This window comes from Zeugodacus cucurbitae, chromosome 6 (genome assembly GCF_028554725.1).
Source record: "Zeugodacus cucurbitae isolate PBARC_wt_2022May chromosome 6, idZeuCucr1.2, whole genome shotgun sequence".
Taxonomy (NCBI): Eukaryota; Metazoa; Arthropoda; class Insecta; order Diptera; family Tephritidae; genus Zeugodacus; species Zeugodacus cucurbitae.
This window is the reverse complement of record NC_071671.1, coordinates 1,114,632-1,137,310: the sequence shown is the minus strand read 5'-3', so window position 1 is coordinate 1,137,310 and position 22,679 is coordinate 1,114,632. Positions and strand designations below refer to the sequence as shown.

General features: G+C 38.2%; 2 protein-coding genes across 5 annotated transcripts in view; both read right to left on the bottom strand.

Annotated features, from left to right (window-relative positions):
• LOC105213350 (pneumococcal serine-rich repeat protein) overlaps positions 1-22,679 on the bottom strand; it is a 289,615-nt gene that overhangs the window by 264,713 nt on the left and 2,223 nt on the right. The gene's annotated exons all lie outside the window — the stretch shown is intronic.
• LOC105213356 (protein peanut) lies at positions 13,174-15,567 on the bottom strand. Its single transcript, XM_011186096.3, has one exon. It carries the CDS (start codon positions 15,185-15,187, stop codon positions 13,607-13,609), a length of 1,581 nt encoding a protein of 526 aa, XP_011184398.1. The 5' UTR covers positions 15,188-15,567; the 3' UTR covers positions 13,174-13,606.

Here is a 22,679-nt window from a genome sequence, read left to right as displayed (position 1 = left end):
ATCAGTAAGATTTAATAGATACTACCTGATAACCAAGAATGATAGATTCGTACCGCTACTTTTTGAGTGCTTTTGACAGAAGAGGGCATAAATCATGACGTCATGAGCGAAACCATTGTTTACAACTACTATAAATATTTGACAATTCGTTTCATTTATGACGTATCTTGTCTCTGTCATTCTTGCTGGCAACCAAATCACTAACGAGTAGTCATTTCGCCAACTCGTAACTTTAATGTATTGAAGTTCAATCACTTTTTATGGGTTTTCTTCTAATTTCTTATGTACCGACACACCCTTATACAACTGCTCACCTTCAGCGCAAAAAGTGAAGTTTTCTTTGAGGCAGCAAAAGGATTGCAAAGTAATAAAAATGGCAATTTCACTACCCAACAACATTTAGCAGCCCAACAAACGACCGGCAGGCGGGTCGACCGAGCGATTCTTTACACGACAGCTGTCGAAATCCATCAAGCATAGCAATACTCGCTGAGCACAAGGAGTTGCCGTGCTGCAGTCACCCTTGGATACTCTCGATTGCGATAATTATAAAAAACGCTGCTTGTACAATTGCTGAGTGCGATTATAAGACGTCAGCGGTGAGGGGAAAGTTGAAGCAAATAAAAAATAGTTTCATACACAAGAATCTTTTCATGCGCAAAACAATTTTCATATCATGAAATCCCAAACTCATGCGCACACACTTCCCCTCATACAGATGTATGTACCCTTAAGAACAATCAAAAGCAGGAATGGCAAGTTTTCTAGACTTCTAGTCAATCTTGTGTCACTACAACAAAGGGCCAGCGCATACATTTCCCTCCTTTCCTTTTACGCTTCACTGCATTGCCTTTCCCTGCTTCCGCGTTTACTGCGAGAGCGCTTCCAATGGCGGCGAACGCGTGTGAAAGTTTTTGTTACGACGACTGAAGTGCGCAAGGACACGTTCCAGCCATTTTGTTTGCCAGCGCTGGCTCACGACGAGGCGTTGGAATTTGAATTTCGAAAGCCGGCGAGGAGTTGGCAGGGCGCATGCGCTGCTGACCGTGGCGCCGTGTTATTGCGCAATGGATTTGGTAAGCAAGTAAGTTTTGCGAGGTGGTAGCAACCTTTGGGGTGGTTCGCTGATTTCATCAGCAAAATAGTTCGGTGAAATAGTGTATTCTTAGAAACTGCGCATTTGCTTTATCAGCTCTCCGAAGGAATGCGTCTGACGTGTGTTTCACATGAACGCTTGTATCTGATCGGAGCATCATTGTTCCTCAAGGAAAATAGAACGCGTTCAGCTGCATTATTTTCCCCCAATAACTAATGAAATGTGCAGTTATTATTATTTTTTTGTTGACTTCTCTCGCTTAAAGTCCTTAACAACGGTACTTAGTTTTCCAGAGCACGAAATGTTTTTCGGCACTTAAAATTGCTGCTGACAATATATTTGAATTAATTTCGTACAAATGAGTCCATCATTAACAGCGTTAGTTCAACCAAATGCCGTTTGCAAGTGTCCTTGCCTCAATCCGAATGCTTCTTTATACTCGCCGAAAACACAAAAAGATTTGCCTTTTTGTATTAAATTTTAATTGCACTTATTTTTGTCACATTTGCATAGAATTTTTCGTGACCTTTCCTCCGCACACAGACGCTCATATAAACAATATGTTCAGAAATATTCCAAAAATCCGCATAAAAAGACAACCTTCTTAAAACAACTTCGCCAAATGCGTCAACAAACAAACGAAAATACGAAATTATGTACAATGATTACCGTCATTCTTGTCCAAAATAAGAAAAAATTACAAAACAATATGCTCACAAATGTTGAATGGCTCATACATCGCTGCTCACATTAGCTATCGCATTCGGTTGACATTAATTTAGAATACTAAAAATGTTTACGAAATCCTTGTCGAGGGCGTTTTTGTGTGTTACGCTCAACAATCGGCACTGCCATTAGCCACAGCTATGGACTCCGTAAACACTACCTGCCCGCAACCGCGGCTTCGCGGAATCTTCTACCAGCGGTCTACTACCGCTTACGGTCACGAAGGCAGGCAGTTAGCCATAGCGCTTGTTGGTTTTATAATCTTCCACATTTTCCTACTTAGTTATTGGTTTTGTTGGCGGGGGCCTCCTGCCGGCATTCGCGTAAAATTTCGCATTTTCTCAAACGAAGACAACACAACACATGACAAACGACACAACAACAACTCTCAATAAACCTAAAACACCAATTAGTACCATTGTGTTAAACTGGTCCACCGTCCAGTGTTTGCGCGGAGGTCGATCCGTGTCGTCTCAATCGACTGCGATAATATGCCTTTACCTCAGCGAAGAAAAGCATAACAGCCTCTCGCTGTTAGGTGGCTTTCATTCGCGGAAATCTGTTTGTGAAACATCTCTTCAAGTTGGACGCTGTCGTGCTGCGCCGATCTGACAACAGATCGCTCGCAACTTAGTCAACTTAGCACCTTGGACTCACACAACTTCGCTAACGATATGTAGACTTCCTGCTGATGTTTGTGGAAAGGTACACATATATCGGCGCATCAAAATGGACATCCGACAGTGCAGCTTCGGAGAAGTTTCAACACTGAGACTGATCACTTTAGTTTTGCTGTTAACCAACAATTTGTGGACAGCATTTCGATTAGTCTCTGGGCATAAAGTAATTGCCATGGTGATGGTGTGCAACATGAAGTGTTCGAGAAGGAGCAGAGGAAGGTTCTTATATGGAACATTTGAAATTGTTATTGTGCTCAGTTTGCAAAGTATTTAGTATGAGACATAACCTCAGATAAGCTAAAATAATAAAATATTTTATCACAAACAAAGCTTCAGAGATTGAGGATCTACTTAAACCCCTAGACGTCCTTCAATAGTTCTCTCAAATGTTCTTTAATAATCAATTCTTATGTTCTCTATTGACTTCTTTTATTATCACTTATGCTTTTTAATTCGATCAAGAACTTTTGAGGCAGTTATTCTAAAGATAACACTAATTTGCCCCTTCTCTTGCAGCTTTCGAGTTTTTATTTCGATTTTCATACCAGAGAGTCTTTTTATATAAAATCTCTACCACACCCCGACAAAAAGCGCTCTATTTATGACACATCACACGAAATCAATAGGCGCAAACCCCATCCGCCACTTAATTGATACTTGATTTCCATTTCTCATTGATACGAGATCACTAAAACCACTTCACCGTCAAACAAAACGAATTTTCTGCCAATAATTGGCAACGTTCCAACAAATCGGTGGAAAAAGGGTGCGAACACAGCCTAAACTAGAGGGGAGAAAGCTACTTTCTTACAATTTACACTTAGATACATGACTAAAGGGCGACGAAGCTGCCAAGTTGACTGCGCTGAATTAGTCTGAATTGACTGCTGCAACGGAAAGTCGGTATGTCAGTGACACATACAGCAGAGCACAAGAGCATCAGGAGGGAACGAATAGAGAGCGAAGCGGGCGCGGAAGTGGGTGTGACCAATTGGCTGTTTGACGTTGAGTGCGATTGTCGGGAAACTGCTGACGAGCAACTAAGAACCACTTGTCACAGTTTTCATGCATAAATTGCTCATTTTTATAGCAATACAACAATAACAACATAGCATACATTTTCACATAAAACAAGCAGAAGCATTAGATTGCTTGTAAGCACACGTTTTTTTAGCAGTAAAAAATAGAACAAACCCACTAAACACAGAAAGCGTTGGGTGCGAATGCGACAATGAATTCATTCATAAGTCAATTTGTGGAGCGCTCCACATACAGTCACAAGTATCTGCATATGTACCGTAGTAACGGTAAATAGTGGGGATGCTAAACTAGCTGCCGTTATTGCAGTACTGTCAAGCTTCGAGAGCGCGGAGCATGTTCCCACGAAATTGTATCTTCGGCGATTTCATACAGCAGAAATATTCATTAAATTTATGAATTTGAAAAACTTTAAATAAAAATTTAATTTACGCTCATTGTAATACATATATCTTCTGTGTTTTATGTACAGCAATCTTGCATTCTACACAAAACATCACGAAGTTCTGACACTTTCAATAATCGAAAGCACAAGCAGTCCCCCTAATATTTGTTGTTGATGTACTATGTATGAGTGTGTCAGAGCTCGCGTTTGAATATTATTATTATGAATAATTGCTCGTGGACTTTCCCAAGGCTGTCGCGAGTGGTCCCACAACTGTTCTTTGTGGTCTGTTTTCAACAGAAACCTTAGTTAGCTAGGGAAATGAGGCGCTGTTGCATGCCGACGCCGAAAGTCAAGCTGTCGCTCTTTGGTTGATTGAGCATAATTGAGTGAACTGATTTACTGTCACATGTGGATGTTGGAGATTGGACCAAACACAAGCTTACATATGAACAAATATATAGTGTAATTATGGCAAAGCAGACTGTTTTCTATTACATACTCGTATAGATAATAGAAATAAATATATAATATGCATTCATATGTACGCATATATTCCAGAAAAAAATATACGAAGGCTTAGAAATGAAACACTCGTTCAATTGAATTGAGGTGATTTCTATATTTATAAAAATACATATATTTATAATGACGATTTAAGTAAAAAAATGATTTAAAGCACAGTCATGAATGCGTCATTCTATATAAACACTTCAAGTGAAAAAGGTGTTTTAAAATAGAATCACTCATTCACAAGTGAAATGTGACGGCAAGCGTTTTCGGCGAGACTAATGACTAATATTCAATGCATTACATTCATAGATCTCAACACACAGCTTTTGATCAAAGCTCAACAATTAACGCGACCAATTCAATAAATGACTACAAATGCAATTTTTACTACTTCTTAATACAATTAAATAGATTAAGCAAATAAAATATGTATCAAGAAATTATATACATAGAAACATAGAAACTAAAGCCAGACTTTGCGCTGTTCTGTGGCTTTCTAAGTGTCTGTAAAAATCAATTTCATTCTGAACGCGTATGTTTCCCCTGCTCACTCAGTCATTGAGATGAGTGCACTGAACGAGAATTCCATATTTTTACATTATATATACAAACATTATTATCGGCGAACAGTTGTTTCTTCAAGCATATGATTAATAAAGAATGCTTGGCAATATTCATTTTTCTAATCGCACGCAGTTGTTCTAAGAAAACAGTGATGAACAAAAATGTGAAAATATAATTAAAATCATTTTTGAAATATTTTAAAATGTATTGTTATACTGGATTACCAATAGATTCCACCAAAGAACACATAACTTGAGGATAAAATGCAAATCACATATATAAACTTTTAGTCATTCCGTTAAAACTTTCAGGTCCGATTCTACATTATAGCTATTTCCAAGATAATTACAAAATTTCATTATTTTTATACTCTCGCAACAAATGTTGTTGTTCACATAACGGTTGTTTGTAACACCCAAAGCTAAACGAGTTAGATATAGGGTTATATACATATACCAAAGTGATCAGGGTGAAGAGTGGAGTTCAAATCCGAATGTCTGTCTGTCCGTCCGCCCGTCCGTCTGTGCAAGCTGTAACTTGAGTAAAAATTAAGATATCTTGATGAAACTTGGCACACTTCTTTCTTGGCACCATAGGAAGGTTGCAAAATCGGACCACTGCCACGCCCACAAAATGGCGAAAACCGAAAACACATAAAGTACCATAACTAAGCCATAAACAAAGCTATGGAAATAAAATTTGGTATGGAGGATCGCACTATGAAGGGGCACATTTGGATGTAATTTTTTTGGGGAAGTGGGCGTGGCACCGTCCCCTACTAAGTTCTTGGTACATATCTCGCAATCCAATAGAGCTATATAAACCAAACTTTCTGCAGTCGTTTTTTTAGCCACTTCCTAATACAGTCCAAAAATGAAATAAATCGGATCATAACCACGCCCACCTCCCATACAAAAGTTAGGTTGAAAATTACTAAAAGTGGGTTAACTCACTAACGAAAAACGTCAGAAACACTAAATTTCACATAAGAAATGGCAGATGAAAGCAGCACTCAGATTTTTTTACAAAATGGAAAATGGGCGTGGCGTGGCCCACTTATGGGTCAAAAACCATATCTACTCGACCGATTTCAATGAAACTTGGTTTGTAATAGTTTCCTTACATCCCAATGATATGTTGTGAAAATAGGCCAAATCGCTTCACAACCACGCCTACTTCCTATATACCAGAACTTTGAAGACAATCTGAATCGTTTACTTTACAATATATTAAGTAAGCACTAGTGAAGATATCGGTGCAGAACTTTGCACAAATATTATGTTAATAGTGTAGCAGCCCCATTCTAAAATTTGCCGAAATCGGTCAAGGCATCATATTTCGAACATGAGGACCTCGGTGCTTCTAACCTAATATTAGGGTTTACAATATATATGACGAATATGTGGGTCAAATTGTGTATTATATAATATTAATTAAGTTAAATAAATAAATTGCGAGAGTATAAAATGTTCGGTTACACCCGACCTTAGCCCTTCCTTAATTGTTTTTTTTTAACTTCTTGAGCTGAAATAGAGTTCTACCTCTTTGTATTTGTAAGCTGTGAATGCTAACAATAAACTAGATTTTAATATAGGAATGAGTATTACATAACCCTTTAAAATAACAGCTATAACAACACATAGTCATAGACTTGACTTGAGATTTATCACCGTTATAATGAATATGTGGATATAAATCAACCGGAAGTGCATAACAGTCAAATAATGTCACTAAGGATCTTGCTATCAAGCGAAATCTGCATACTTTATTCATGTACATATGTATATTTATACTTCGAGGGAATCCTTCACTTCCACACTCTCTGTACACACGCTGGAAGTGTGCGCTCCTTACGCACACACACCCAACCATCAACCTATGGAAATACGAGATGCTTGATTGATATTGGGATTCACCGTTTTATAAGCGTAAATTGGAATACCGTTTCATGTATGAATGCAGTTATATTTTTGATTTGCAAACACCTACACGCATGCATCGGGACCTGTCGTTGCCCTAGTGGCTGTGGGAATATTCTTCAACTATTGAATGCAACCACTTAAACCGTTCGCATTTTGATCATATATTTTCATTTTTATGCATTACATACATGCATGTATACAAACGTATTTAATTTCTTCAGTATTGCCTGGGAATATTTTGCATGTCTTGACGGCTCTCTGTTCATTCCGTGCGCATTGTGTTGTTTGTGCCTTCGCTCCTTTTTCCCACATTATTTAGCCAGTTTATTTATACACACAGACATACTCGTATGTGCACATGCATTGCCAACTCATTTCATTTCGGTTCATATTTTCATTAGCATTAACATTAACAGGTGTCCTGCGCGCCACACATTCTCCTGCGCTCATTTCAATGTGCCTCTATGAGTGTACGTGTGTGTGTGTATGAATGTTTGTGTGCGTTTTTTGGCTTTTGTAGGTGTTACTTTGCTTGTCAGCGCAAATTTTTTTATTCGATACAAGTGTTATCCTTTATTTACAATTTTCTCGTTTCGCTTTTTGTTGTTGTCTACTGCGCTTGTTATTGCCGCTTCATAATCACTGTGTTTCTTATGCGTGTTGTTGTTATCTATCTCGGTATAAAGTACATGATTTATGCCCATGCCGAGCATTCCCATGCTAATCGTCATGAGAACCAAAGGAGATAGCAGATTTCTGGCGCGTCTTATCTGCATTGAAATCCTTATCTGTGTGATGTGGCGTTGTAAGCTGGGCAAATCTGTAGAACTATACTCTTATACACGATTTTTTTACTCGAGCCCTGCTTGCAGACAAAGTTAAACACATTTGTAATATGCAGTAGCTAGAAAAGACCCAACACATTCTTCAAAATTATTTTTTATTAAAATATTACTCCGAACAGGTAAGCATTAGGGCTTCACATCTCAGAAACAACCAATTTTATATGCTTAGCATTAAGGATTTCCTTCCGACCGCTTAAATGCTCAAAGAACGAAACGAGTTGTGTTCACGCGGCAGTCGGTTCTCCGTAACCGAAACGGACTCGGATTCAAATTCGGCCAAGGAATAACAAATCGGCAACATTCCTCACAATTATTTGGGGAATGTACAACAACAACAACAACGAGTAAAATTCATAGGAAAACCACGATCAGCTCAAATTGAAACCCTCAGCTATCTAAGGCTTCGATGAAAACCTTCGTTTCTTATTTAATTTATTTTCTATTTGTTTTAAAATGCTACGATTCACTTAAGCTCGCTCAACTGTGCCCAACACGCTTTCACCAACGACAAAGTGTGAGAATTCTCCGATATCCCCACTACATTGACACTGCATTGGAGTTCAATGAGTAAAGCCAGGGGCCAAGGAAAATTAGCGTTGACTTTACGTGTCACTAAGGACATGCACACATGCTTCATACATATTTACATATACGAACCGTATACATATGTTCGCCTTAGGATCCTTATTCCTTTTGTGTTGCGACTCACATACCGCTAGGATCAACAAGTCGGCGACACTCACACATTCACACATATCATGAACGGTGTCTTTAAATGAACTCGGCAGCGGAAATGAGACTTTAATGTGGGGTGATTAGGTGCGCGGTCGAACGTTTACCGAAGGGGACGCTATCTATTTCTATTTAAATATTTATTTTGAAAATAGACATGACAGGCAAGTCCTGATGAGCGCTGGGAACAAAGCGCCAATTAGACGAGGACATAAATATTAAAAATTAACTGAAGAATACGCGGCAGAAATAAGTACCACATTTAGAACAAAGCGGTGAAGAATTTGACGAAATTTTTATTTTATGGACAATTAATTGGCGAGATTGCTGTGTGAAGAAATACTTTATGTAGCTTAAGAATATTCAAGCGAGAATTAGAAATTTCTATGATTCCCACAAGACAGACGCTAAATCTTAAATTTGAAGCGACTGAAGTCTTATCCCTACGCATTCTCAACCGGACATTCGAAATGAGCAATCTCAGCATGTCGTCTGGATCCCTACCCAAAAGTGACCATTAAAATTACAATTCATTAAGCAACTGTTATTATTAAATTGGCACTTCAAATTGGACGGCGTCGCTGCTATCCGCTTGTCATTTGCAGAGAGAACAGTTGCTGCTGACCATTGCCCGAAGGGATCACACAAACGAAGGAACGATCGATGAGAATCATATGAATTCACAGCCGAAAATATTGTAGACACACACACACAAGCGCTTGAGCGCAGTGAAGTGAAGTGATTTCTGCTTCTGGGCGCTTATGTAAACCGTCAAGCCTTCGATCGATTTTCAATCAACGATGTAAAGCAGTCTGAGATTGAGGATTCACAATAAATGGACACTTTGCAGCTAAACGCTTTGCGGTCGGGCCGACTGGCAGCCGCAAACGGTATGCATGCAAGTATGCCGTTAAATGGATAAAGTGTCAAAATCAAAGGCGTTAAAAGCTCTCACAAAAAGTGGCCCTGAAAACAGATTTCGCATGAATACACAGTTACACGCACCAAAAGAACAAAGGCGGTAAAAATTGAATTTTGAAGGAGCCTACATACAAACACATGATATACAAATAAGGATTATGGGAAGCGAGCAGATCCAAAAAGCGTCTAGCAAGCGCATACAATGTAAGTAGGTCACTTTACTCCAGATCCACTTGCATGCCGAAAAGTATTTACTTTCAAAAATTCTTACAATGAGCCATGACAAAACTGCTGGCGTGCAATTATCTCTTTATTGTGGTTTCGAGTCGTTCTTTGGCTCTTCCAGCTGTATGATTAATTTTCAGTGTCATTCAATTGTCAGAAAAGACTTGGTGCGAAGGTGAAGTCAAGTCCACAAATTGTTCAGAGTACTGAGATAGGGAAACCACTTTACTTAGAGATATCCAAAATAGATTAGGTTAGGGTACTGAGGTAAGGAGACTACTTTACTCAGAAGTATTCAAAACAAGCTTCCAATGAATGCAGATAAGATATAGTGTAAGGTATACTACTTCGAGAATACTACTCAGCAGCCTGCTGTTGCAGTCTTCTATAAAAGCATTAATCATTGCCTAAAGTTAGTCGTATTTACCAGGGATGACCCAGATACATTGAAAACAACCCAGTGAATTTGATTACTTTTAAAATTCAAGAACCGTTCGGAGTGAATTCGTAACTTTATCATGCTCCATATAACGGAGGAAACTGGAACTCTAAAAGCTCTAAGCTCTAAAATCTCGGTCAGATAAATAAGAAAGGGTCTTTTAATACTTCCTTACTTTCGTCTCTGACAGACCAAACTTCTCGTATGCTTAGAAAAATGTCCTAACCTAAAAACCATTATTTTCGAATTATTGGTGAGTCTATTGCTTCCAACCACTGACCATTAGTCATCAGTTGAAGATATCATTTATGGTACGAAGAGCATTTATAGTGAAGAGCGGTGTAATTCGGCATATCTGAAATCGTTTCCACTCGCTCAAGTGATTGCGCTCTTGTTGTTTTTAAAAGGTATTGCCAGTCAAAGAAAATATGTTTCAAAATTTAAATATAAATTCAAACTAATTATTTTGTATGTAATTAAATAAAGTATTTAAATATTTTGGTTATATGAAATGATATTCTAATTTTTAAAATAAAAAACAAAATGGATTTCTAAAAAATTAAATTAAATTAAAATAAATATTTGTTTTTTTTTTTTGTTGAAAGAACACTCACATATACATATGTAGATCATTTGTATCAAATTTAATGAAACCGAAAACGCAGAGTTAATGCCCTTTATATTTGTATTGTGCCACAATTTCGATTTTTTCGATTGGTAAAAGCATTTACTCAAGTATTTCTATATAAAAACATACATACATACATACATATTTATATACTTTTTAAACATATCAACGATTGTATACGCTTAAGTGCAGCATGTTTGTATGTATCAAATATTTTTACATATACATACATATATGTACATATGTATCTGCAATGGAATATTTAAGTACCAACATACCTATGTATGTATGTTTGTTTGTATGATTTTAGGCGTGCATGCTATAGCGTTCGCGACCCAATAATTTCCGATATTCCGTTGTTGTTGTTGTTATTGTTGCTATTGCTATATTTATTTTGCTGTTGTTTTGTTTTCATTTTTAATTTTTTTGTTTATACTCGTACGCTTCCCCTTATGGCTTATCAACGCTTGCTCGATGGGGCATTACAACAAGAACAAATACAAACCAAACCAAAAATATGGCAATAAAACAAGAACGTTTTTGAAATGCATTTACAAGCGTTTGACTTGGAATGAGCAACGCTAGTGATTGCAACATGGCGCAAGTGGCCATATCGGCGCTGAAACGGGGGAGGGGTGTATGAGCGGAGTGGCGCGTCTGCTGCGTGCATTTCCAAATAATGCACGAAAGGCAAGCAGGCAGAACGGTATAAGAAGCCACAATTCGATGAGGGCAGAGCAGACCATTGTTTATATTTTTAAACCTTTCACTAAAATAATAATGCCGCAACAGGCCCACTAGGAAATGCTGTCGGTAGCACAGTTTACTTGAATCAAACCATGTACAGAAATATATATTTATTGAAGTGTTTTTGAAATACTCTTCGGTGTTTCTGACTGCAACGCAAACTTAGCGGAAGAAATTGCTTTTTGCTTTGTTTTCGAGCTAATGAAAGTACATATGAATCGTTGAGTTTCTTCACATAAAGCGCCCGCTTATACATATTTATGTATGTGTTTGTCAGTTTGAGTCATGCAAAGCAAAAATTCATATTTATACTCATGCTGGTGTATCATACACAACACGCACATGCTATGTATCCACAAATATGTACTAAAAAATGCCTGCCACCAAATCAACCGTTCGATCGGCGGTATGTATGTATTTGGTGGTATACCGACCTCATGGCCCCCTCTCTGATTTACCCACTTAATTGCCGTTTCTTTCGAAACTCTCGTCTGACCATTCGCTTCAAATACGAGTATAGCCAAGCGCACCACGTTCATTGATCAGCGGCACATTGCGGCGTCGCGAAATACTTAACGAAACCGCTAAGTAATTTCTAAGTAACTTCTTTATATGGAATGCGATGTGCTGGAATTGGACGGGAGACAGCGTCAACAACACCAGTGACACGGCCTGTCCACATTTGTGCATATGTCGCTCCATATGCGCGCACATGCATGAATATATATACATACATAAATATTTGCTTTCTTTAAATACATACAAACAAACAGTCATACAAATGTATGGTATGTATGCACATAATGGTTTAATGACTTATTGTATAGCGCTTTAATTGCCTCGTACTGATTTTTTTATTTACTTTTATTCAGTTGTTGAACTGAATAAATTTAAAAATTAATCCGACACCATAAACATGCATACGGAATAATATAAACATTTTGCACTATATTCTACAATTGATATTTTTATAAGAAAACTATGGTTTTATAAATGAAACATTTGCTGCGATAATAATTTACTGAATTAAATGGAATTTACAAGTGCAATTGAGTAAAGCTAATCAGTAATACATACATATGTATGAATGCACACAAATGCAGTTATGGAAACGTTCAGATGGTTCTTACACACCATGGTCATTTACGTTTAGAAGAAAAAAATGAATTTGTAGACCACCAGCTAATTTCTATTGACCCACCTGCGGCCTTTCAATCAATTGTTAATTGTCCACTCTACAAATACAAAAAAAGGCAGTTTGTGGCACGCGAATGGAGCATAAAAACCACCAACTGCGTACACAGATCTGGATGAGCTAGCAACCACTCTATGCTAATTATCAAAACAAATTTGGTTTCATCCAACGTCTACGCTCGCTGTCAACCGCACAAAACATACTAAAATTGTATGTAGATTCTCGCGTCACATCGCTAATGAGTGGCAAATGTACAGAGTAGTATGCGTCATGTGTTCCATATCAATTATGACTACCGTTCGATAAACCAACTTATCGGCACTAATGAGGACAGACAACAATCATCATACAAAACCAGAGAAAAGCAAGTCACAGTCGCACAATAATATATAAAATAGACAACAGCATGGGAAAACTATGAAAATACAGGAGCAAAGCAGGAGTCAATCAAGGTAACCATGAGTGTGGAAAGCATCATATCTATGGAAAGTTAAATATGTAATAAAATCACTAGAAATTTTAAACTAAAGAAGACTTTATTATATATATTTTATTATATTTATGTAGGTATGTATAGTAGGTAATAGTTTTATAATTAATGCAAGGAGAGTATGAACGATACTCGTGTATTAGCTGAGGGGGATTTGGGGATTCGTTTTAAGGGATGTGTGTGTTTGCTTCGGTTGCTTGCTTTGTAAAGTAGTATTTTAAATACAATTTTAGGTATTTTATTATTTAACACAATTCGTCATAATCGTCATTATCATCAACATCATCATCGTCTACTACATATATTATCATCGTCATCGTTATTACCTTCACTGCCGCCCGCATTTGCTGGTCTTTCTTCGCTTTGCTTGGATTTGATTTTGTTTTTCATAATATTTTCTTTTCTTCTTTGTGTGTTTTTAGTTACTCGAATACTGTTTCTAGGATTAGTGCATTAAAATTTAGAACAGTCCCTTCTTTTTCTTTTCCTTCTTGCCGTCAACATTGTCGCTGCTACTATTAGCGCCAAGACTGCGTCGTTTCAATTCCTCAAGTGTGATATGATTAGCTTCCTCCCATTCCTTCTTTTCTCGTTCGAATTCGCGTCGCTTCTCCTCCAGCTCTCGCACTTGCAATTCCAGCGCCTTCTTACGCTCTTCATGACGTCGCGCCAACTCAAGCTCGGAATCCTTTAATTTCTGCATTTTCTCCTTTACTTTCATATCGAAGACCTGTTCCATTTCGGCTTCCATCTTCTTCATTTTTAGCTCATGTTCGCGTTTTTCCTCTTCCATCTGTGTCAAGGGGTTTTTATTTGATAATCGTGCTTTGCCATCGACTAGACCCAGTTCAGATAATTTGCGACAACGATAGTTTTCGTAGTGCACATTGTTGGTAACATCCTTCAAATCCTGTAAGTGTGTGCGTATAACCATGTTGCGTAGCGCGATAAAGTCGCAATGAGCTAGATTTTCCACTTCAACTAAACCCCAAGGATAGCGTCGACCACGTACTTTCTTACCATCCATTTCGATTATGGAGTTGGCACCTACAACAGCAAATGGAACGCGTACGCGTAAATTCTGTGCAGTCTTTCCCTCCTCAGCAGCATCTTCGATAGTGGAGGGGAAGTCGTAAATTTTAATTTTGTGCTGTGCAATTTCATTGAGAATCTGTTTTTTAAATAGATGCACCTCGTCTGGTGTCATTGTGTCCGCCTTAGAGATGATGGGCACGAGATTCACTTTATCGGAGAGACTCTGCATGCAAGCGATATCTAATGGGCGCAAACCATGTCCGGATGGCGCAATAAAATACAAACAGCAATGAACTCTATTATCGGGAATCTGTTTACGGTAAACGCGTGACTCAGCAGTCAAGTATTCCTCATATTTGCTGTCTACATATTCAAGTATGGGTACCCAACAGTTTGTGTTATCGACAGCGTCACCAAAGCCAGGTGTGTCCACTACAGTAAGTGTTAAATTTACACCATTCTCTTTGAGCAGCACCTTCGTAGCTTCTACGGCAACAGTCTTCTTGCGACGTAGTGACGGTCCAGGATATTGTTCCGCATTATATATGTCAGCTAAGAACATGGAGTTGATTAGGGTCGATTTTCCTAATCCACTAGCACCCACAACCATCAATGTAAACTCGAATCCGCGTTTCACCGCCTTACGGTACACTTGATTTGGCAGATTGGCGAAGCCGACATAACCCGCTATTTCCATTGGTTTGTTGCGCACAGGCAGTGGCGGTTTCTGCTTCTGCTGTAGTTGATTTTGGTTTTCCTTCTCCTGCAGCTCGGTGGTCACTTTGTTCGAATCGGCAGCGCCGCTGCCAGCTACATTGCTACCCACACCGCCTCCACTACCATTAGTGGCCGAGGAGCCTTCCACCAGGTGACTCTTGTTGGGCACGCTTGGTGGCTGTGTTTGTGGCAACTGCGGAGGCTGTTTATCCCTTAGCGCCAGTTGAGCCAATGTACTGGGCAGCGACTGTATTGCTCCATTGACTGCATTCGTTCTCGGACTTTGCATGCTGCAAATTTTTCACGCGTTACAATTATTTCAACGCGTTCCTTCTACACAATTTAATATAAGTTTTGCACAATTTTATTCGATTATTATGTATTTTCTTCACAACGCACTGTCACACCTATTTTTCTTCCTTTATGTTTTATGATTTTTTTTTTACAATTCGCTTGTGCCTTTTTCGTATATCCCACTTTTGTATGTCAATTTGTGTCAACAAAATTCGAACGCGCACTGAAATGACTCCAGCCAAACTACACGAGCTGCAGCGACTATCTATTTGTGTGAGAGAGACAAAGTGTTCGGCTGAATTCCAGTCATAAATACGTGACACACATGCGAAAGCAGGCACGAAAGCAAGTCGTTGGCCGCTCTCACTCCAGCGAAACATCGGCCGCTGCTGTTCTCACTGCGCTCAAACGAAGCTTACGTCAGCGTCGCAGTGCAATTGCTAAATACATGTGTGCATTTTCCAGAAATGACAGCAACGGCATTGCCAGACATGAGGCAACCATTTTTACATACAAAAATTTATAATTGTTTTATGCAAAAGTTAAGCGAAATAATTATTATTTATATTAAAATTAAAAAATCATAAATAAATTCAAGCATTATTAGCCAATATTCTAAATTATTTAAGCATTTGGGCTTAAAAGAAGTGCTATAGCACTATGTAAATTTTTAACACCTTAATAATTAATATTGTGCTCTCTTGTATAACAACAAGTGTTTATTAAAATAACGTCTACGCAACAATAAAGTTTTAAATATAACTATTTATGTGACTTAAAACGTGTAATTATTAGAACTTCAATTATACTCCTTTTTGGTATGGCAATGATAAATTATTTAGCGCCATAATGAAAGTGAAACAAAAGAGAAACTCGAAAAGTTGTGCTCTCTCGTTCAAATTGCTGCTTGTATACATTCATGAAGTTTTTGTTGCGTTGTTACCTATTTTTAAAACAATCAGTTGTTGTTGCAAACGTATTTCAATAGCTGATCTGGTGCATGTCGGAAGTACATATATGAGTCTGTTCCGATTTATAGAAATCTTTATTTACGTTATTCACGTATGCACTTCAGCGAGTTAATTAAACTCTCACACAAACACACACACATATGGTCACATATGCAACTTATACTTAATGCAAGCACTTAATTTTGAACTAATATCAAATTTAGTTTAAACAGTAATAATTGTATAAATTCATTAATTAATATTATTTTTATAGTTACATACTTGTTTTAATTTAAATAATTATAAGATTCTGTATAAACTTACCATTTCCTATGTATTTTTTCACCTCCTCTCTTCATTGATTCTTCTTTTACATTGTCTTTCGCTGATGCCAACTAGCGGCTTTAAATGTTATATTACAGAAATTAAACTAACACTTACATTTATTTAAAGCACTCTTTTGAAACACTTTAATGTTTTTTGTAATTTTAATTGTCTAAATTTTCACTAACTCCTATGTAACACACTTATATGTACATATGTATGTGTTTTTACAACATTCAACAGACTGCAAACCGACCGTCTTCTTTTGTAATTGCCCGTCAACTGCCAATTCAATGCTCAAGATGATCCGTTTCCGTTATTCGCGAAAGCTTATTTCCTTCCAGTGAGCTTATAAAAGCGCGTAATAAGTTCAAATATCTAATCACACTAACACGCTCAAAGAATGATTGAAACAGCGCATAAATCACGATTGGCATTGGAAATTAAAAGTAATAGCAAAATTTGTTGACCGATTGAATAAAGTTTTACGTAAATTAATTATTTGGATGCACAGCGCAGCATAAACTTGCACATTTAAATAGTTGTATACTTGCATTTATTGTACGTAAACCAAATTATAAAATTCGCTGAATTAGACTTTTATATTCTTTTCAGTTTCGGAATGTCCAGTTGCTGGATGATATCTGGGTAAGATTAAATTGGAAGAGAAATTTGCAAAATGGTTTGGAATATTAAAGTAATTATGATAAAATTTTGGAAGCAGCTGATGCCATCTTAGTCCAGACGTATAAATCTTACAAAAATCTTCTAAGTAAAAAGAAATCTGACCTAGAAATGAGAGCACAAAGAAAATTAATGGTTATTAAAAGATAACGCAAAGGTGACAACTATAAGGAGGGTGGCGTTCAGCAAAGGACACACCAAATTGCGCAAAGTCAACATGCATACACACGAGTATGTTAGCAAATAGGAATGTCCGTTAGATGTGCAGCCACAGATCGCAATGTTCTAAATAATGCCTTATACAATATATACATACATGTGTGTGTGTGTAAGACTGCGCAACGAAATATTTTGATTTGATATTGTGTACTAAGTGTGCATATGCCCGGCTGCCTTTGGACCCAATTGAAAATCCAGCCACCATTGTAACATCATTGACGAGAATTAGAAAAACCAACAAAACGGCCAGCTGATCGCAGGCGGCGAGTGGCATGCGCCAAGACGCCGAAATGTGTTGTAAAGTGAATGTAAAGGAAAATCCGAAACATAAACAGAGGCGCGCGCGCGCATGCCATAAAGCAGCTGCACTCAGATTGACTTTATCTTTAAGAAAGTGACGGTTACACTAAAAGTAACCGTAGTGGGTCTCTATATACCAACACACGGCGTTTAATTGAGCTGCCGTATGTTAACGGCTCCAAGACGGCAGGCAAGACAATAAGACGGCGCTCAAAGCGGTGTGCACTCGTATCGTGTGTATGCTTATGTAATGTTGTGTAATGTTCCTATTAGGAAAGAGTTGCTGCAGCGGTATTAAACGCTTTGCTTTGTGCGGTTAATTAGATGTCGAGTATTTTGTTGTTTGTTCGCTAGTTTGCTGCTTAAATCTTTTGAATCGGACGGTTTGTCGCGTACCAAAGCAGATGTGCCATGACGAAGGTGCGTTGAGGGATATTAAAAAGTGTTTAAAGTTATATATGAAGGCGGCATGGCAGCTATACAACGCTTGAGTTAGGCCATTGAGCTTCTTTATTTATAGCTGAAGCTATTATTTTGAATTATCTTTTGCTCCCGATCTTTTCTCTACTTTTGCGCCGGAAGTCAGACTTGTTGATGCATACATATAAATCTGTTTATTAAAAAAACTATGTAATCTGGTAATATGTATCTTGCCGAGTCTGCTTTACTGTTTTGTCCGTGTAAACAAAGCTAGAGAGCTCATTTTCAATAGAAATCCAACAACTTCGTACAGAAGAATATGCATGTATGTATATTTAAGAATTTTTAATTTAAATATTTCAATCGCCAACCACCAGGGTTTCAAAGCTCCTCTATTACGTTAAATCATTAATTAATTTGTTGATTATGTAATTATTTATTACAGTTTATTTTGTGATATTCGAATAACAGCGCAAGACGTCCGCTTCCAGCGTAAACTGTACCTTCGTATACAACAACAATGACTTCAATTGAAACTAAAAGCCGAAATCAAATGCAGAAAAATGTATTCCAGAAGTTAAAGCATCGACTGTACAAAGTCATGGACGCACACCTAGTGTGTTAAATGTGTTGAATGCATTTACAAAAATATAAAGTTTCCCACAAAAAACTTATTCTCACGCTCACCTGAGGGCCAGGCCAGGCAGTGCAGTTCAGCTCAGCTCAGCTCAGCGCAAGGCAAGCGCACAGATGTGCCGTGTTAACTTCCATGCGAGGGCTTACAGCAAAGTCCACGTGCAAAAGGGGAAAGCCGTTCGCAGCACAACAACAACAAACACTACAAGTATTTTATAATAAAATAAAGGAGACCGCCGGCCGCAGGAACAACGGAAACATATAAGGAAGTAAAGGAAGCAAAAGCCAGCCGTAAGTGAAGGAATTACAAGGGTGTGTTGTTGCATCGGCATGCAGGCACAGTCTACACACACTAACACTCTGAACGTGGTACAATAACTAAAAGTGTAGGGCGCGACCGCAATATGAGAGGACAAGTGTTGTGTGTGTTTGTTTTTGTTGCGTCAAAAATTAAAATATTGAAATTAGACAGACAACGCAAGCAGTGTACGACGGAATGTGGACAACCCTCGAGCTAGTAGGCGAGTTGCTGTATATGTACGTGCTGTGTGTGTGCGTCAGTGCGAGTGGGGTGGCGTTGCAACTTAACATGCATGGGAATTTGTTTTGACGAGAATTGAGGTGAGAACGCTTTCAGCAGTGAGGACTCACCGCCTGGCACGGCAAAGCGAAGTTCGGTGTGGGGCGGATTTACCCACGCACGCACTTACTCACATGTGAGTATTGTGGGCTCATATTTTCATTTTTAATATGAGGTTATTAAGGTGAGTCAGTTGTTAGTGTCAATTAATTGCATTGCATTCTATGCTGCCTTTTGCTTGATCCTTTTTGTGATTAAAGTGAAACAGATGTTAGAATCTTCACACGATTCCACAACATGAGAATCACATTATTTCTGATGGCGTTTGGAATAATATGCACGAGGAAAACGCTATGTCCGCTCAATTAAATGGAACGCTTTATACGTGTATCAAGACCAAATTTTTTATAGAAGCAGAAATAGAAAACTCAAAATCTATAACAAAAAATATATCTCACGCTTTTCTCACGTTCTGAGGCGAATGCGGGTGTCCATAAGGTAGGAATCCTTTGACATTAACTGTGAGAAAAGCATAGAGACCTCTCTAACGCCTCCCAAAAGGACACATTCGCCGTTGATTGATATATACATTCTTATATTTATGTAATTCATAAAAAATATTCATAATTGGGCGCACGGCTTCCCTTAAGCATCTTCTCCCCGCAAAATCCACAAAAAAAGTTCCCATAGCTGGTTTTGGTAGTCGTTCGTCGCACTTCTGAAATGCCTTACATTTTTAACGCTTTAATGCAGTAGCTAAAAATAAACGAGCAGCAGGAACCGCAGCCACAACAACTCAATTCATGGATTAACGATCTGCCGCGGTTGCAGTGTGTTTACATATGTACATACAAGCGTACATACATCTGCACTTATTGGGTTTAAGAGACCGCGAGAATTGGCGCATGGACGCGTCTGCCAAGCGGCAGCCGAAAACTTCACGTACAAAACGTGCCTGTCGGCTCTCACATGGCCCACAATTTGTGCAAGGGCTGCCGGTGAGCCGGCTGGGCGTCTGGCAGCAGCGTCTTCGTTTTGAGGTTAAGGTTGTCGATCGTAGCGAAATAAGATGCGGAGTAATAAAAATGAGGCTTCTTAAGGCAGCAGCGCATTATTGAATTCTTTCGTTGCGCCCATTTGTGGTCTTCTCACACTTTTTCAAAAGAAGGTGAAACAAAAACGTGTAAGCTAAACATGCATTTCGCTGTGATGTGATATTCGAAGTAGAGCAAATGTATATGGACATATGTATATGTATTACTCTGCTTGAAACTTGCATTGCACAAGAATATGTCGATTTCTTGCGTATTTTAATGTGTAAATCGTGCGTTTAACGTACGTAAATAAGAATCACAAAATATTTATGCCAGTTTATAGATGTGGATATCTGCAGAGATTGAACATTAACGCCACCTGCACACAAGAGCATACATTCTCGCACAAAGATACAAATTGAAAAGATAGATATGTTAGACCAGTATCTTTAGGAAAGCCCTTCATAATTTTAAAATGGTTATATTTGAACCTTGGCAGCCTTCGATTACGGCAAACGATGGAACGATGAGCGGTACGATATATACGGCGTTATTGGCATCCAGCGTATAAAAAGACAGCGGCTAAGATGTTTAGCTCATGTTGTTCGCATGGACGAAGCCAGCCCAGCTCTGAAAGTGTTCCATGTAGTACCCGCTGGTGGAAGCTGAGGAAGAAGAAGACCTCCACTCCGTTGGAATGGTCAGGTGGGAGAGCGACTTGGTTTCACTTAGTATTTCCAACTGGCGCCGAATTGCGAGAAAAAGAGAGTTATAATCGCATAAACGGTTTCTACGCCTATTACATACATAAATCCGAGTCATTCTTCATCATGAGGGCTTCGTCCGCTGTGGTTCAAAACTGAATTTACAGACAAATTAACATCTAACTTCCATTTTCTCCAAGCCAATATATTTTTTTAACATTAACTCTCGACAACTTCATAAAATATAGACATTTTAAATAATATCCAGGAGTTCCATAACAGAGATCTTGAACAATGAATTTATACTTGCCAAGAGAGATTGAGTACTGATTGATTCCAAACACAGAAGGCAAAAAGCTTTCCAACTTCCTTACGTCCAATTCGATTTACCACTATTCATCACTCATTAGACGGGTCTAAAGAACCTTCTAATCATTGTTATTTATTATTTTATATTGTTTACAATAAGATTGGACTCGCATCTAACATTTCTGCCAAATGTGGCAGCTGCCAAATGCAATACTCTGCAAAAAATCAAAATTGCAATACGACTTGTGCGCAGGCGCCACGTATATGTCTATAAAAGCAGCAACGCGTCTGACTCGTGCAAATTGTATGAGACTTAAAAACAAATAAACTAAATGAATTGTATATATATGTACATATACCTTTAGCTGTCTCAGCCGCAAGCGTTTCACACTTTCCCACGCCTAATTTTAATTATTGCCGCGACAGCTGTTACTCGCCTGCAACCCACCGTCAACTGCAGCCCAGCGCCCTTAATGACTTCTGCTTTTTCATTGCTTCTTTTGTGCCGAAATCTTAATCTTAGTGCATGCGCCTCACACAAAATCCCAACCCCCATATCGATGTACCAATCAGCCAACCATTCGACCGACCGACCGATCACCTACCCTCCTCCTTGAGAGTCGCCCATGCCATGGGCTGCGTACAGCCCAAGTTATGATATGTCTTGAGGTGCAGCTGTCGATCGATGAGGCACATCATATGTGCACGCCACTTAAGTGTGTGTGTGTGTCTGCTTGTGAGCGCAAAAGAAAGTTTTCTTACCTACCCGACACCCCAATCAAAGAACTCGGTATTGTATACTTCACACGAATGACGTTGGCTGTCGGGAAGCTGCAAGCGAACCCAATTACTTTATGAATATATTGGAAATTCACATTATAATAATGCAGCAAATTACGGGAGAAGTCATGACTTGGAGATCAGTCTTTTTATTGTAACAAAAATTAAAAAAAAAATCGTTAAATAAAAATTAATATATTATATCGAAATTTATATTCCCGTAAAAGTCTAGAGAATTTATGAAATAATTTTTGAATTTTTTTATACTTTTCCCACTAACTGTTAACCGTGTATATTTGTGTAAGTCGTCAAAAAATCGAGTAATTCTTTCGTATGTTTGTATGTATGTAAGTACATATGTGTAAATTCTTCACATGCCACAACATCCGTTTAAATAATTTTGAATTGGTACGCGTTGTTTTTTCCCTGCAAATTAAGTCACTTTGTTACACTTAAGCGGGGGCTTTACATAGCCAATTCCTAGAACTTATACATATATATATATATGTATATGTATATTAAAATATGAATGAATGCGTATTCAAAT

What these genes read in the sequence shown, in the direction of transcription:
- LOC105213356 (XM_011186096.3), bottom strand. Translation starts at nt 15,187, where the DNA reads ATGCAAAGTCCGAGAACGAATGCAGTCAATGGAGCAATACAGTCGCTG.